General features: G+C 40.1%; 1 protein-coding gene across 1 annotated transcript; it reads right to left on the bottom strand.

Annotated features, from left to right (window-relative positions):
* Positions 1-606: 606 nt before the first annotated feature.
* Positions 607-8,939, bottom strand: SAR1B (secretion associated Ras related GTPase 1B). Its single transcript, XM_010166443.1, has 6 exons — positions 8,865-8,939; positions 4,578-4,697; positions 3,708-3,773; positions 3,063-3,166; positions 2,763-2,894; positions 607-1,299 (listed from the first exon to the last, which is right to left on the bottom strand). The coding sequence occupies exons 1-6, from the start codon at positions 8,920-8,922 to the stop codon at positions 1,183-1,185; spliced, it is 597 nt and encodes a 198-aa protein (XP_010164745.1). The 5' UTR covers positions 8,923-8,939; the 3' UTR covers positions 607-1,182.
* Between the last annotated feature and the right edge of the window lie 4,691 nt (positions 8,940-13,630).

The following is a 13,630-nucleotide window of genomic DNA, read 5'->3' on the forward strand; positions in this document are numbered from 1 at the left end:
TGAGCCACCTGGGCAGCCAGGAGCTGCCACACTGGCGAGGCTTCAGGGCAAAACCACAGGAAACAACCCATCTCATCCCAGTTCAAACAACCAAAAATAAAACTGGTCGATTGGGTGTGGGCTGATACATTTTCACAAGCAGCAATGGCAACATTTTTTCCCCCCCTCCCCAGCATTTTCACAGGCAAATCTTCTGGCACACCCCAAATCTAATCAAATTAGGAACAGAAAAATCTAGTGCAATGGCATTCTTAAATTTCTTCAGGAAAAAACCTGTATTTCTTGTGTTGCCTCAGGAGTTTAATTCAAGAGACCAGCAGAGTAAGACCACTTTTGACATTAGTTCAAGATTTACATTGGCACAGCTGATTTACATTATTTGTACTTTTTTTAAAGGTGGTGGTTATAAGGGCATTGGATTAGATTTTTCTTTTACTAATGCAAAATCCTAAAACAAATGCAATTTGGTAGTCTGAAAAAACCCACCTTATTCTAACATACGGTGAAACTACTTTGTGGCCTTCTGTGTTTCAGGAAAATATCCCACATATTCAGATCACCAGGCAGCCTCACTAGTTAAGACACATTAAAATGAAACATTTTCCATTAAAGTTGCCAAAAACTGGATTTCAATTTATTGCATGACGTTGCATAAGAAAGTGTATTATTGAAAACCGTAAGGCATCATGCAATTATCCATCAGCTAATTATTTATTATTCCTTGAAAGATGGTTATATACTCTAAAGTTATAAAACCAGTTTCAAAAAAGTACATAAAAAAATTTAACATAAGCATTAAATATTTTTCACATGTTTGTAGTTTTTTTCTTTTTTTTTTAGCTGTTAAAAAGTGCATTCAAACATACTGTACTGGAAAGTTGCTCTGACCAAAAATGGTGCCGGAGACTTGTTAAATTAAAAGCTGCAAAAGAATGTTGCATGGGATTAGAAAGCTCACAGGTTGTGGTACTTAAACTTACAAACTTGCTTGAAATAATTTTTTTCAATCCTCACACTTACAATTTAGCATACATGATATAATTAGCTAAAAATGTATATATTTTTTTTTTTTTTAATAACCTAAACAGTCAAATGAATTCAAGTTACGTACACTGAGTGATCAAATAAGGAGCAGACTTAATATTCAGACACGGGACAGAACGTAGGGATGTGATTTTGGCATTAATCAATGTACTGTGCCATCCAACGGAAGCCTTCTCCATAACCTTGTCTCTTTAGCACGCTGCACATGAACACTTCTAGTGGCCTTGCGTTCAGTTCTTTCAATGGTATACTGCCCTGCAGAGAGACAAAAGGATTCTAGGTTTCAGTGTTGTTATAAAAAGATGGCTGCTTGCCATGGACACTTGTTTCTATGGAATGTCTTTATTTGATTTGTGTTGGAAACTGGAATTTTAGAAAATAAATTAATCTAAAACATGTACATGTTACTAAGATTAGGGCCATCTGAGAAATAACACCAAGTATATTTTCACAAGCATCTACATTTGGAGAGGGTGAAGTAGACTAAACCAGAATGCAACAGCAAGCACGTGCACAGAGAATTTGTGAGATGATACTTGGTTTTCAGTTGCAGTTCCCTGCTCCTTTTCTAACAGCTTTCCAACCAGATAAAAAGAGCTTTTGCTACCAACTGTAGGACTGACCATAGCAAGAGTGCAAGCTGCTTGCCTGCCAAGATCAGCACAGTGTGATAAAGCTGTGGCTCAACTGGAGATTCACAGTGGTATTCAGACTTCATAGACTATGTGCAGTGTTGGAAAAACCAGGGCAAGATACAAAAAAAATAATAAAAGTCAGTAGCAACTGTTTATAGCACATTAAACCTGTTCCAAAACTAACCTGTGCAATTCTCCTTCTCCTCTTCACCTTCTTTACCAAGAAGGTAAAGATTTTCTCCCACTCAACCTAAACTCTGACTGGCACTGGACTTCAAGGGAAGCATCTCTGAGTGAATGTTCTTGGAGGAAAAGAGGAATTACAAGAGCAGGTGCCCTCCTCAGCAGAGCCACAGTGCTGGTCATCTAACAGGAGCTGGGAGAGAAGCCACACTGGGACAGCTTTGTCAGTTGTCTTTCCAAGGGCAACACGTTTCTAGTGCCCTGTATCCAAATGTCTCCTACAAGTAGTACGCTGTATTTATTTGAAATTAAGAAGAGTTGAAGTATCACAAAAATCCATAATATAAATCTGCCTTGCTGCTACTGATGTCAGTAGGAACTTCCCCCCCCTCACAACCTACAAACTCAAACTCCTACAGCCGTGTAAATCTATTTCTAAGCTTTATGTAAATGTGTTAAGCGAGAAATTGTCCTAAACTCTGCACTTTAAATGAGAAAAGTCACTTATTGAAAGACTTTATCCAGTTTTCTCTTACACTTCTCATTAGAACTACAGACTTTGAAAACTCACTTGTCCTTTTAAAGTACTGCACAGGAAAGCTGAAGTACTAAAAATTAACCTAAGTACAATTAAGTTTTCTCTGAAAACGTGTGGCATTAAAAATTACAGAAAAAGTTGTACCAGGAGGTGCAGCTAACACCCACAAAAAAAGAGACTCCACAATTCACTCATTCCATAGACAGTTATTAGGTACTATATTAAGTAGCTTATAAATTTAAATCCATTTATTTTGTGGAGCTGAAGTGAACTGGAGTCAACACACAAATAAGGGAAACTCCCTAATAACAAAAAAAAAACCAAAACAAAGCCTCCAAAAAAGAAAAAAAAAGGAGCATTACCTTTCCTGTTGTCTGCCCATACAGACCAAACATCTCTCGTAACCTCTCTTCACTGATAGCTTCAGGTCTGTCAATCTTGTTACCAAGAATTAGGATAGGCACATTAGCAATAGTTTCATCTGTCATTAATGACTACAAAGGAAAGGAGAAAAGACAAGAGATTAATTTAAAATATAGTAGGTCAAATTGCTACTACTCATGACCAGAGCTCTTGGCAGCAGAGCTCTGTTGGATACTGGGAATTTGAGTTGATTTCTTACAGCTTAAAGATAAAAGTTTAACAAACTTATTTAAACTTACATCAAGTTCTTCTTTTGATTCAAGCAATCTTTCATGATCTGCACAGTCCACCAAGAACACAATGCCGTTAATTGCAGGCAGATAGTTTTTCCACACTCTGCGAGCTACAGGGAAGAGGTGAATTAAAAACAGAAGGGAATTACCCCAAAATTCAGAGCGATGCATATTAGTAATTAAGAAGCAACAGGGTGTTTTTTAAGTCTTAGATTACGTTGCCTTCAGGATGCGATTTCACATTTTATAAAACTTGAAATAAAGGAGCAAAAGTATCATTCCCTTTCCTGTTATCACCACTCTATCTATCCCACGTGCACACTGATGTACCAAAACTTCCCCCTCCCCATCCCCAAGAATTACATCAACAAAGGTAAGTTTGAAGCATAAAGCTTCCAAGTTAAATGTAAGCAATTCAAAGTACAGAATCCTTTCCAAAATACAAAGATCCATCAAAAATTGATGTTCTACTGCAGCTCTTGCCAAATTGGTTTTTGGATTTGTCATAAATGGTGGAGACAGAGAAAAGAGCAGTGAATGTATTTTGTACTGTCAAAGAGAGTGTGCAGCCTGGTCCTATTTCTGATCCGAAACAAACGGACTGTAGGCAACTAACTCAATTCAGTGAAGTGAGTCGAAGTGTTCTCTTACCTTGAGCATGTCCACCCAGATCAAAGGTAGTGAAAGTCATGCCAGCAATTGTCAGCTCTTCTGAAGCTAGAAACACACACAAATTATGTTCTCTGTGAAGATCATGCAGTGCATTAGAACAGTTTCACCTTCTAGCATGTAGATTTTACTTTCTGTCTCGGGTCTTTTCAGTATTTTGTTATTCAAGAAACAAATCAGAGCAATACACTTTCTCCAAATCAATGACACGTTTGTTTAATGGTTAACAGCATTTTGTTGTTAAAACACGTGTGAAATATCTGCAATGCTAAGAATAGCAGAGAATATTTATACGTTATTTATCCCTACATATTACACAAACACCAGTTGGTTCTGGCATCTGGTTTGCCACAAAGATGGCATTTCATGTACAATACTGTTGTTTCTCCTCTTCACATCCTTTCCCAATTTCTCACCTCCTTACTAGACTTCACCAATTCACATTTTCAACCTGTGTTGAACTTTTTCTCCTGCAAAGCCACCAGGATAACAACTACACAGCAACTTCTGAGCCAACAAAATCAAAACAGCGTACAGAAATGCTAATTTTCCAGCTGCACAGAAAAGCTGCTCCCAAACAGTGCAAGCCTCAATTTCCCACAGCTTCTGTAATCTAGACTCTCAGCTTCATCATTCTGCTTGTTACTCATCTCTTCATTTAAAATATACCACACTGAACTATCCTATACACATTTTTCTGTTTATTACTTGAACTATCTACAGATTGCAGTCCTAGAAATTGCTTAGTTTCTCCCCAGTTACACTGTTGGTCTTATGATGTATGATCAGATCCTGCTTTTCTTGCAACCCTTTAAATACTTTCTAGCTATGGAACCAGCAAAATTAACTTACTGGGGTGTAACGTGGGGACGTGTTGTCCCAGTCTGTCATCTTTGAGCATGTGCAGCAGTGTAGTTTTTCCAGCATTGTCCAGTCCAAGAAAAACTAGTTTGCCTGATTTCTTGTACAGTCCTGAAACAAAGAAGGACCTAGTGAATCATCAGTTAAATCAGGAGGAGTTAATTTCTAGCACTAGAGATGATTTTGCTACCAGGAATGAAGTGTTAAGAGTCATGGCACAAAATACAGACCGGGCAAGCTCCACCACACACTTGATCGATGCCCTTTATCCGTGTTCTGCTTGTAGAAACTACATTGACACTTGCTCCCATGCCTGCTGCACAACGTGTACCACAACATGCTTAGTGGGATGGGGAGAGGAACACAACTGATGTAAAAGTGTCACTCATGTAAATGTGAACATGTCACTCATGTAAATGCATTATCTTAAGAAAACCACAGTAGATCAGGAGTAAATTTTGCCAGTGTGGTTTACTCTACCCCAGCAAATGGACAGTTTTGCTCACGGGTGGTGGAGAGGGGAGTGTGCAGGTACAGCACTAACAGCAGGCTCTAAAATATGGACCATCCTGGACCTGAACAGAGGGTGTTTTGTTCAGCTACCTCCAATTAGGACAAAAAACTTGCTCAGAGCAAGTTCAGACCTCAATCAGTGTATTATAGAGAAACTGGTTTCAATGTCATCAGTCATAATCAGTACAGGTATGAATGCTTTTATGTTGGTTCCTATATTATTTTGACAGAAAGTAACATCCACCCATTCTCACACCTAAATCTCATGGATATATCCTGAATGGCATTGTCAGGATAACTCTGACACGCTTGCTGTCATGTGATATCATTTTCAGAACAGGAATAAGAAATTTTATTTTCACCTTGTCATCTTTATAAAAATGCATTTTCCCTTTCCTCCCCCCACTTGTAACCCCAGTAAATGCAACAGTTGCTGTGAAGTAAAACACAAACACCATATTTTCTTAAGTTTGAGGTTATCAAGGGGTGAGTCTCTTAAACTTGCCAACACTACATCCCATGCCAGGATTATTTTTCACTGCTTCAAACTGATCGACATTCAAAGTAAAACATTTTTTAAGACAAATTTCATTTTAAAAACCAATCACATTCTGTACTGAAAAACTACTGAAGTAAGAGAGTCTCAGCTTTGCCTTTTTTAAGGAGAAAAATCTTCCTTTATTCCCTCTTCAAGAAGCTGTGGTAAGATGCTGCACACTGCACATCTCCTTAGGAACCACTACTGACCCCACAGCCTTCACCAGCGCTGAAGAGGGCAGGACACTTACAACAGAGGGTGAGGAAATATTTATATCCACATATCCTGAAATTACACTTCTTCAAAAGCAAAACTGAGCTAAGTCCCTAACAGAATTCTCTCTTCTTTCTGTGTATAAAGTATTGCAAAATACAGCCAAATATTGCCATGTGGGAGGTTTTTACATCACCAGGATTTTTTTACTGTATAATATCATAGTATTACGGTACTTTGCAACACGCTGAAGTTTATTTTACCACCACTACGACAACACAGAAACATTTTGTGAGGTACACAATCAGATAAGGTCTTTACATCACCAGGATTTTTTAACTGTATATCATAGTATTATGTACTTTGCAACACACTGAAGTTTATTTTACCACTGCTATGATGATACAGAAACATTTTGTGAGGTACACAATCAGATTCTAGTGTTAAAACTCAATGATGCCATCGCTGCAGTACTCACACTCAACTGCACCTCCTCCTGCAAACTACACACCAACATAGAATCATGGAATGGTTTGGGTTGGGAGGGACCTTAAAGCTCATCCAGTCCCAACCCCCCTGCCATCAGCAGGGACACCTTCCACTAGACCAGGTTGCTCAAAGCCTCATCCAGCCTGGCCTTCAACACTTCCAGGGAGGGGGCATCTACAACTTCCTTGGGAAACCTGTTCCAGTGTCTGACCACCCTCACAGTGAAGAACTTCTTCCTAATATCTAATCTAAACCTCCCCTCTTCCAGCTTAAACCCATTTCCCCTTGTTCTGTCATTAACTGCCCTTATGAAAAGTCCTTCCCCAGCTTTCTTGTAGGCCCCTCTTCTTATCTAGCATGTTACCCTCGTGTGTGCTTTACCTGGTGGGGTTTTAAGCGAGGCTGTTGCACGGGTGGCTGCTCGGACAGCCCCGTTGATGCCGCAGCGTTACAGGGACATACGTGTCTCTGCCTGGCCGACCTTTACACCGCTGCTGTTTGCTCACCTCTCCCCCTGCCTTTAAGTTAATCTCTGGGATCACATTCCAGTGGGACACATTTTGTAACTTGCAGGAATTAATATCCTTTCATATTCCTCAGCTTATTTCATTAACGATCCTTATTACTACAGGTTCTGTAGAACGTCCTCACAGTTCTTTCAAATGCAACTCTTACTTCCCAAACTCACCTTCTCACTTACTATTCACAGAGTGGAAGAGAAAGTATTAATGTTTACAAAGAAAGAAGGAGTGGGTAAACATTTTCATGTATTAACTTATATCACAGGAGAAACTCCTGCTTACACTTACCTTATGAGTTAAACAAAATTCTACTAAACCATAATAAAACAATAATATATTTGCTACTCTCAACCAGGACATGCCTTTGCTACCAAATCAGGTGTCCTTCATAGAAACAGAAGACAAGTGAGCAGCAATACTTCAGCTATTAGCTACACCAAGACCAGAGTTTACATCTATCTATATATATGTGTATAAAAAGATTCTTTGTGCATTCTAAAAGTATATATATGCAAGGATGTATTTCATAAAGTGATTTTATCAGCCTGCTGACAGGACAGCACAGAGAACTGCAGGGAGTTTTGCAAATGTTAATAGTCAGCCTTCTTCAGCTGTAAATGTAAATGAGAATGAAAAGAGAAGGTGTTTCTTCTAGAATAAAAGAGGGACACATTGAAAGTAATTCCCCTTCCTACTTTAAGCTTCATTATCTTTCACCAGAATTAGACTTTGCATGCACAGGAATGAGAAAGCGTGGAGTAATCGGTGCTCGGCTGAGTAAAAGGAGATAAGAAAGATTAGTCAACTTAGTTAAAATTTCACTGGTTAATATTTCAATAGTGGGCCAAGGGTCTAACATTCAGCAAAAAACGTTTAAACTTTCCACTGATAAAAGGCTGATGGCACAGCTTGCCATGATTCCTTAATCTCAAATGCTTTTTATCTACTTCAATAAAATCCTTCAAACTTGTAAATTGTGCCTTTTACCTGTGTGATCTGCAACTTCTGTTCCTTTTTTAAATGTCTTAACATTCCTTTTCCTTCTGGTTGTTGGCTTTATTATTATTTTTTTTCCCTCCTCCCTCCTGTTTTGCACAAGCTAATATTTCCCCTTGGCTCAGTATGGATTGCAGACTCTTTTGGCCAGGGAATACTTTCTGGAGACTCTTCAGCAGATGCCAGTGAATTTTTTTTTCCCTCCCCCCTCCTGTTTTGCACAAGCTAATATTTCCCTTTGGCTCAATACGGACTGCAGACTCTTTTGGCCAGGGAATACTTTTCTGGAGACTCTTCAGCAGATGCCAGTGAAGTTTCACACCGATTTCAGTGACACCAGTCACAGAATAACACGCTGCTGAACATGAGTAAGGGTTTCAATATCCAGCACTAGGTTTTTTTGTAGACAGTTCCTCATATTTGGATTCTCAAGTGATATCCTCATGTGCAAAAGAATTGAACTAAAATAACTGAGTTCAGTTCTTTACAGCAGAGAAAAATCATAGAATGGTTTGGGTTGGAAGGGACCTTAAAGCTCATCCAGTTCCAACCCCCCTGCCAGCAGCAGGGACACCTTCCACTAGACCAGGTTGCTCAAAGCCTCATCCAACCTGGCCTTGAACACTTCCAGGGAGGGGGCATCTACAACTTCCTTGGGCAACCTGTTCCAGTGTCTAATCAGGAGAAAAATCAGGAGAAACTCCACAAAAGTCAACTGAATTACACTAGATTAAACATAGTATGATTAGAGAAATCAAACCTATTAAGTTCATGAAAGAAAATGTAATTTTTTTTCAAGAGGTTAAAGGATTAACTGAGATTGAGTGAAGAGCAGAGTCTGGAAATACTCAGTATTGATAAGTGAAACTTTTGTTTGAGTGTCACTGAATATACACCAAAATAAATATTATTATTTAACCAGCAGCTATGTTTGAAGATAACAGAGGTGAACAGACATTTTATACAAGAATAGCAGAAAGGAAAAACCCCCAAACAATAAACACTTACCTAAAAACTGTAATACGCTACTGAAACCACTGTAAATCCAGTCAAATATGAAGGACATATCTGAATCTTATAGTCTAAAATAAACAGAAAATACAACACATTTAAGATATGTTAGAACAGCACATTAAACACTGCAAGATATTTATAGGTAACAAAAGTAATGCAAAGTCCTGGGTGAAAAATAAAACCAAAACAATTTAGTTTTGGGGAACTGTATCATGGACTAATTCATTGACCCCACACTGCATTAAAAAAATTAGTGTGGAAATGAAAAACATCATCCAGACCTTGTGATTCAACAGAAAGGCTTCATCCTCCCCTTGGAAAATGCTACATGGACAGAAATCTTTGCAAGAAGTCAAAATAATTTTATCTTAAATTTAAGATTTTGGTGGAGGTATGGGATGTTCCACTGAAGATTTCAAATGGGATCATCACATAAACTTTTCGAGGGGGAAGAACTGGCATTTTGAGAGGGCAATAGAGGGATGTCAGGGCAGTCAGTGCTCCAGCCACCCTTGGGAGCTGCTGGGGTTTGAAGTAGAAGCAATTAAGAGGTGAAGAAGTTTTGTGAAGTTGAATCCAGAGAAATCTGCTAATAAAAATAAATCCCTACTGTCTGCACAGAACCTGTCTGGTTTGTAATGGGACACAACTACTTAGCATGAAGCACTGGAATTGCCATTCAAAGACCATGACCTCCTGTACTGTCCTTCACAAGCTGTCACAATTTAAACCATAAATGCAAACCTTACCTTTAAAACCTCTAGAACACCATGTTTCCCACCAAATTCCTTCAGCTTAGATTCAACAAGAGAAGGTCGAGCTGAGAGCAGCCAGGATGACTATAACCAACACCCTAGTTGTGCCTTGTAACCATCAGCCAACCATCATGGGCAGGACACTCCTCACTGCCAGGATGAAGCTCTGCTACTCCACAAATCCCCCTGCTTTGTGGTGTGGTTAAGAAAAATATATAAGGCTGCTGTGATTATCTCCATGAAAGAAGCAAGTGGCCAGGATGAACTGCACAGACTGATGAAATTAGTTGTTCCTACCCCAGAAAAAACCTCTCTGGAGCTTTGGCATGTCCCAAGTGCCCAGGAGGACAGGTAGCACAGAGGAGAAACTGCCACTTCTGCCAAAGCCATGCTTTGAGGTGCAAGAATAAAGCCATCGTTAGGTTCACTGCGTAGCCACGAGCAATTAATTTCTTAGCTTTCATCTTAATTTCCTCATTATCTGAAGTGAGGATAATCACACTGAAAGCACCGGCTTGACACAGTGAATTAATATCTAGTGTGAAAACCTCTTGAAAGACTAAAGGGCAACATGGTTAGAAGCATTTAGACAGCTAATTCCTACTGGAGAACGTAACCCCTGGTAACATCAGGGGATGCTGGAGTCCAACTATCCTCGAGAACCTGCACTGCCAAGTGCCCAGGCTGCCCTGTCACACTCCTTTCCGTGTTGCAGCGATGCCTTGGGGGGGTCACAAGATGACTTTAGGGCAGCTCTGACTCTTGGAGCACAGCACACAGTAGGTCAAGACAGGTCAGAACCAGACTAAAATCTGTCACAGCAATTACACTTGTGGCAGCAGTTTCCTCACTACACCACAACAGGCATATCACAGAAAGGTGATATGGAAAGAGAAGGAAAGAATAATCTAATTACATTTGCTTGCACTGGAACTCAATATTTTCAGCCCTTATTTCATAGAATCATAGAATGGTTTGGATTGGAAGGGACCTTAAAGATCATCCAGTTCCACCCCCCCTGCCAGCAGCAGGGACACCTTCCACTAGACCAGGTTGCTCAAAGCCTCATCCAGCCTGGCCTTCAACACTTCCAGGGAGGGGGCATCTACAGCTTCCTTGGGCAACCTGTTCCAGTGTCTGACCACCCTCACAGTGAAGAACTTCTTCCTAATATCTAATCTCAACCTCCCCTCTTTCAGTTTAAACCCATTTCCCCTTGTTTTGTCATTAACTGCCCTTATGAAAAGTCCCTCCCCAGCTTTCTTGTAGCCCCTTCAGGTACTGGGAGGCCACTATAAGATCTCCCCGGAGCCTTCTCTTCTCCAGGCTGAACAGCCCCAACTCTTTCAGCCTGTCCTCATAGGAGAGGTGCTCCAGCCCTCGGATCATCATTTGCCTCCCTGGTTGAAGACAACAAAGCAGTAGGAGTCCTGGGTTTCTTCACAACTAACCCTGAAACTAAACCCACATCCCATCTTACTCTGAACAATCAATCAGCTACAACAGGCACAAAACTGAAGAATATAAATCAAATCCACTTGTCAATGCACAAACACCCAGTTACACAACGTCACGACTGAAACTGTCCCTTGCATGGCTAAAAAGCAAAGGTCAAGAATAAGCAAACACGGCAGAACGTCCACGTCAGCAGATTTATTTATTGCTTGAGCAAAATACCGATGGAGAAAAGCCTCTGTGGGGGCTTAGGAAACCCATCGACTCAAATAACCTACAAATCAGGGCAAACAGCGTGATATGATGTAAGAGAAGTGCTCAGGTTACTGAGGTGGGAATCACTTCAGAGAGTTTTGTTGTATTAACTTTTTCTGTCTGTTAAACTCACGGATAAAACAACAAAACAACCCAACAAAACTTTATGCATTACAGAAAAGACTTTAAGGGGTAAGATTCACAGGATTAAAGTGGGAACAGGATTACTCTGTTCTCACATTAATGGCAGATGAAGGGGCATTAATATAGGTTAAATTTCCATCATCACAAAAAAGAACTGGTTTTAGAAACACAGCTATCCAAATACAGCCAGAACAGCTACAGAATCAGCTGGCAGCGCTTAAAGGGAAAGACTTTTAAAATGAGGAAAAAATGGACAGCTGATTGGAAAGGCACACTGGTAATATTTGAATAGGGATATTAAATCTACTCTTATCACACAGGCAAAGCAACCACATCATTCACAGCAGTGTCAAATCAAAGCATTAAAGAGCTGTAGTGGTATCAAGAGTTGTTACGCTGTGAACACATCCGAGGCTGGGAGTGATGATGAAGTGAGGAGAGAGCTGAGGCTGCTCAGGGTACAGGGGCTCAAACTCTCAGCCTCCTGTTAAAAATACCATAAAAGCAGAACAATAAAAACTCTGGCAATCACCATTCACAAGCCAAGATGGAGATAAAATTCCTATTTTAAGGTTATTTCAAATGTTCCCTTGAAAATAATCAGCTGCAAAGCAGACATCAATTTTTAATGAAAAACGGACACAAGATAAACTTTTGATACCAACTATTTTTACAGACCTCACCAACTTGTTTGTGCCTTAACAAAAATATACAAGTTAATTTTCTAGCATCACAACAACAGATGGCTATCACTTCAAAATGTTTCTAACAACCCTGGCTGACATTATTTCACCAGCAAAATATCATTCAGTAACTCCTGTGGAGCCCTGTGAGCCACTCTATAGACCAAGGTGATGGGTTTGCTTACTGGAGAGCACTTCTGACTCTGGGGATGTAGAATTCCCACCCAGAGGCTTTGGTAACACCTTGAGCCAGTGTCCTGAAGGGATTACCAATGACAGCAAGGACTAGCAAGTAAACTCACTCACTTTTCTTCAATATTCTGAAAAACAGGATTTTTTTTCAGCATTTTTCTAGCTAAAATGTCATCATTCCACTCCTGAACCAGTTAGAACAGCACTTACTTCCAAAGTCTGTGAAAATTGAGATAAGGGAGGATATCAGACTTTATCAAATCAGTTTTAAATCCCTTCATGGAATAATTAGGAAAAAGAAACCAGCAACATCCAAGGTGGATAGCTCATGTAGAAATTGTGGCTGGGTGGGAAGTGTCAGGAAGAAACCTCTGTACACCCCAACTGCACCAACCCTGCAAGCAAGTGCTTAAAGTTTACTTTTAAGGGTGTATTTGCACATTTTCAAGGTATGATCTAAAAAAATGACAACTTAAAATTATTATTTTACGTACAATCATTGTAAAATGTTACCATGGACAGCAAAAATCAAAATCCCAAAGAAACTCAGTGAATAAACTAAGATCTGCCTTCCACAGTCTAGTTTATGATATAAAACTGCACTTTGATGGAGTATTTTAAAAGTTGAGGAAAGGGATAAGAGTTTGAAAATGAGGTAACAGTATAGACTTTCTTTGGGTATTTTAATCAGGGTTTTGATAGTAATCTCTTTGAGATTTCAGAAAGAGTAATCATCACACTGGCCCATTACTAACCAGAATGATTAAATATTGTACAGCAGGTGACTTAAATTCAGTTCTATTGCATCTTTTACCCCGAGATGTACTTAGATCTCTAATAAATTCAAGTAGTTTATTAGGTACACTATTGGAATTTATCAGAGACCTGTGAAGCAAACAGTTTATCTGGGAAGAGGGTTCCCAAGGGCACCTGCTGTGGGGTTTGGCTCACGGACACTGGTTCTCAGAGCAGAGGAGCCCAGTGGGGCCTATGGGAGCCATTTCCCGGCCTCTATCAAAACAACAACACAGGAGCACGAGGGGAAAATTATCCTTGATCTTAAAAGCCGTAATTTTAACAGAAATGCCACTACTCAGAAGAAATCTTGCCCGATGAGCGGCTGCAGCAGCAGCTGCGGGTTTCGGGTCTCAGTGGCCACGGGCTCCTCAACACCCCACAACCCGCGGGAGGCAGCGTGGGGGCTACCAGGGCTCTGCCACCCCATGGCCACGGGCTCAGAGGCAGCGGGGGGGGGTTACCAGGGCTCTGCCACCCC

Source organism: Antrostomus carolinensis, unplaced genomic scaffold (genome assembly GCF_000700745.2).
Source record: "Antrostomus carolinensis isolate BGI_N321 unplaced genomic scaffold, ASM70074v2 scaffold22284, whole genome shotgun sequence".
Lineage (NCBI taxonomy): Eukaryota > Metazoa > Chordata > Aves > Caprimulgiformes > Caprimulgidae > Antrostomus > Antrostomus carolinensis.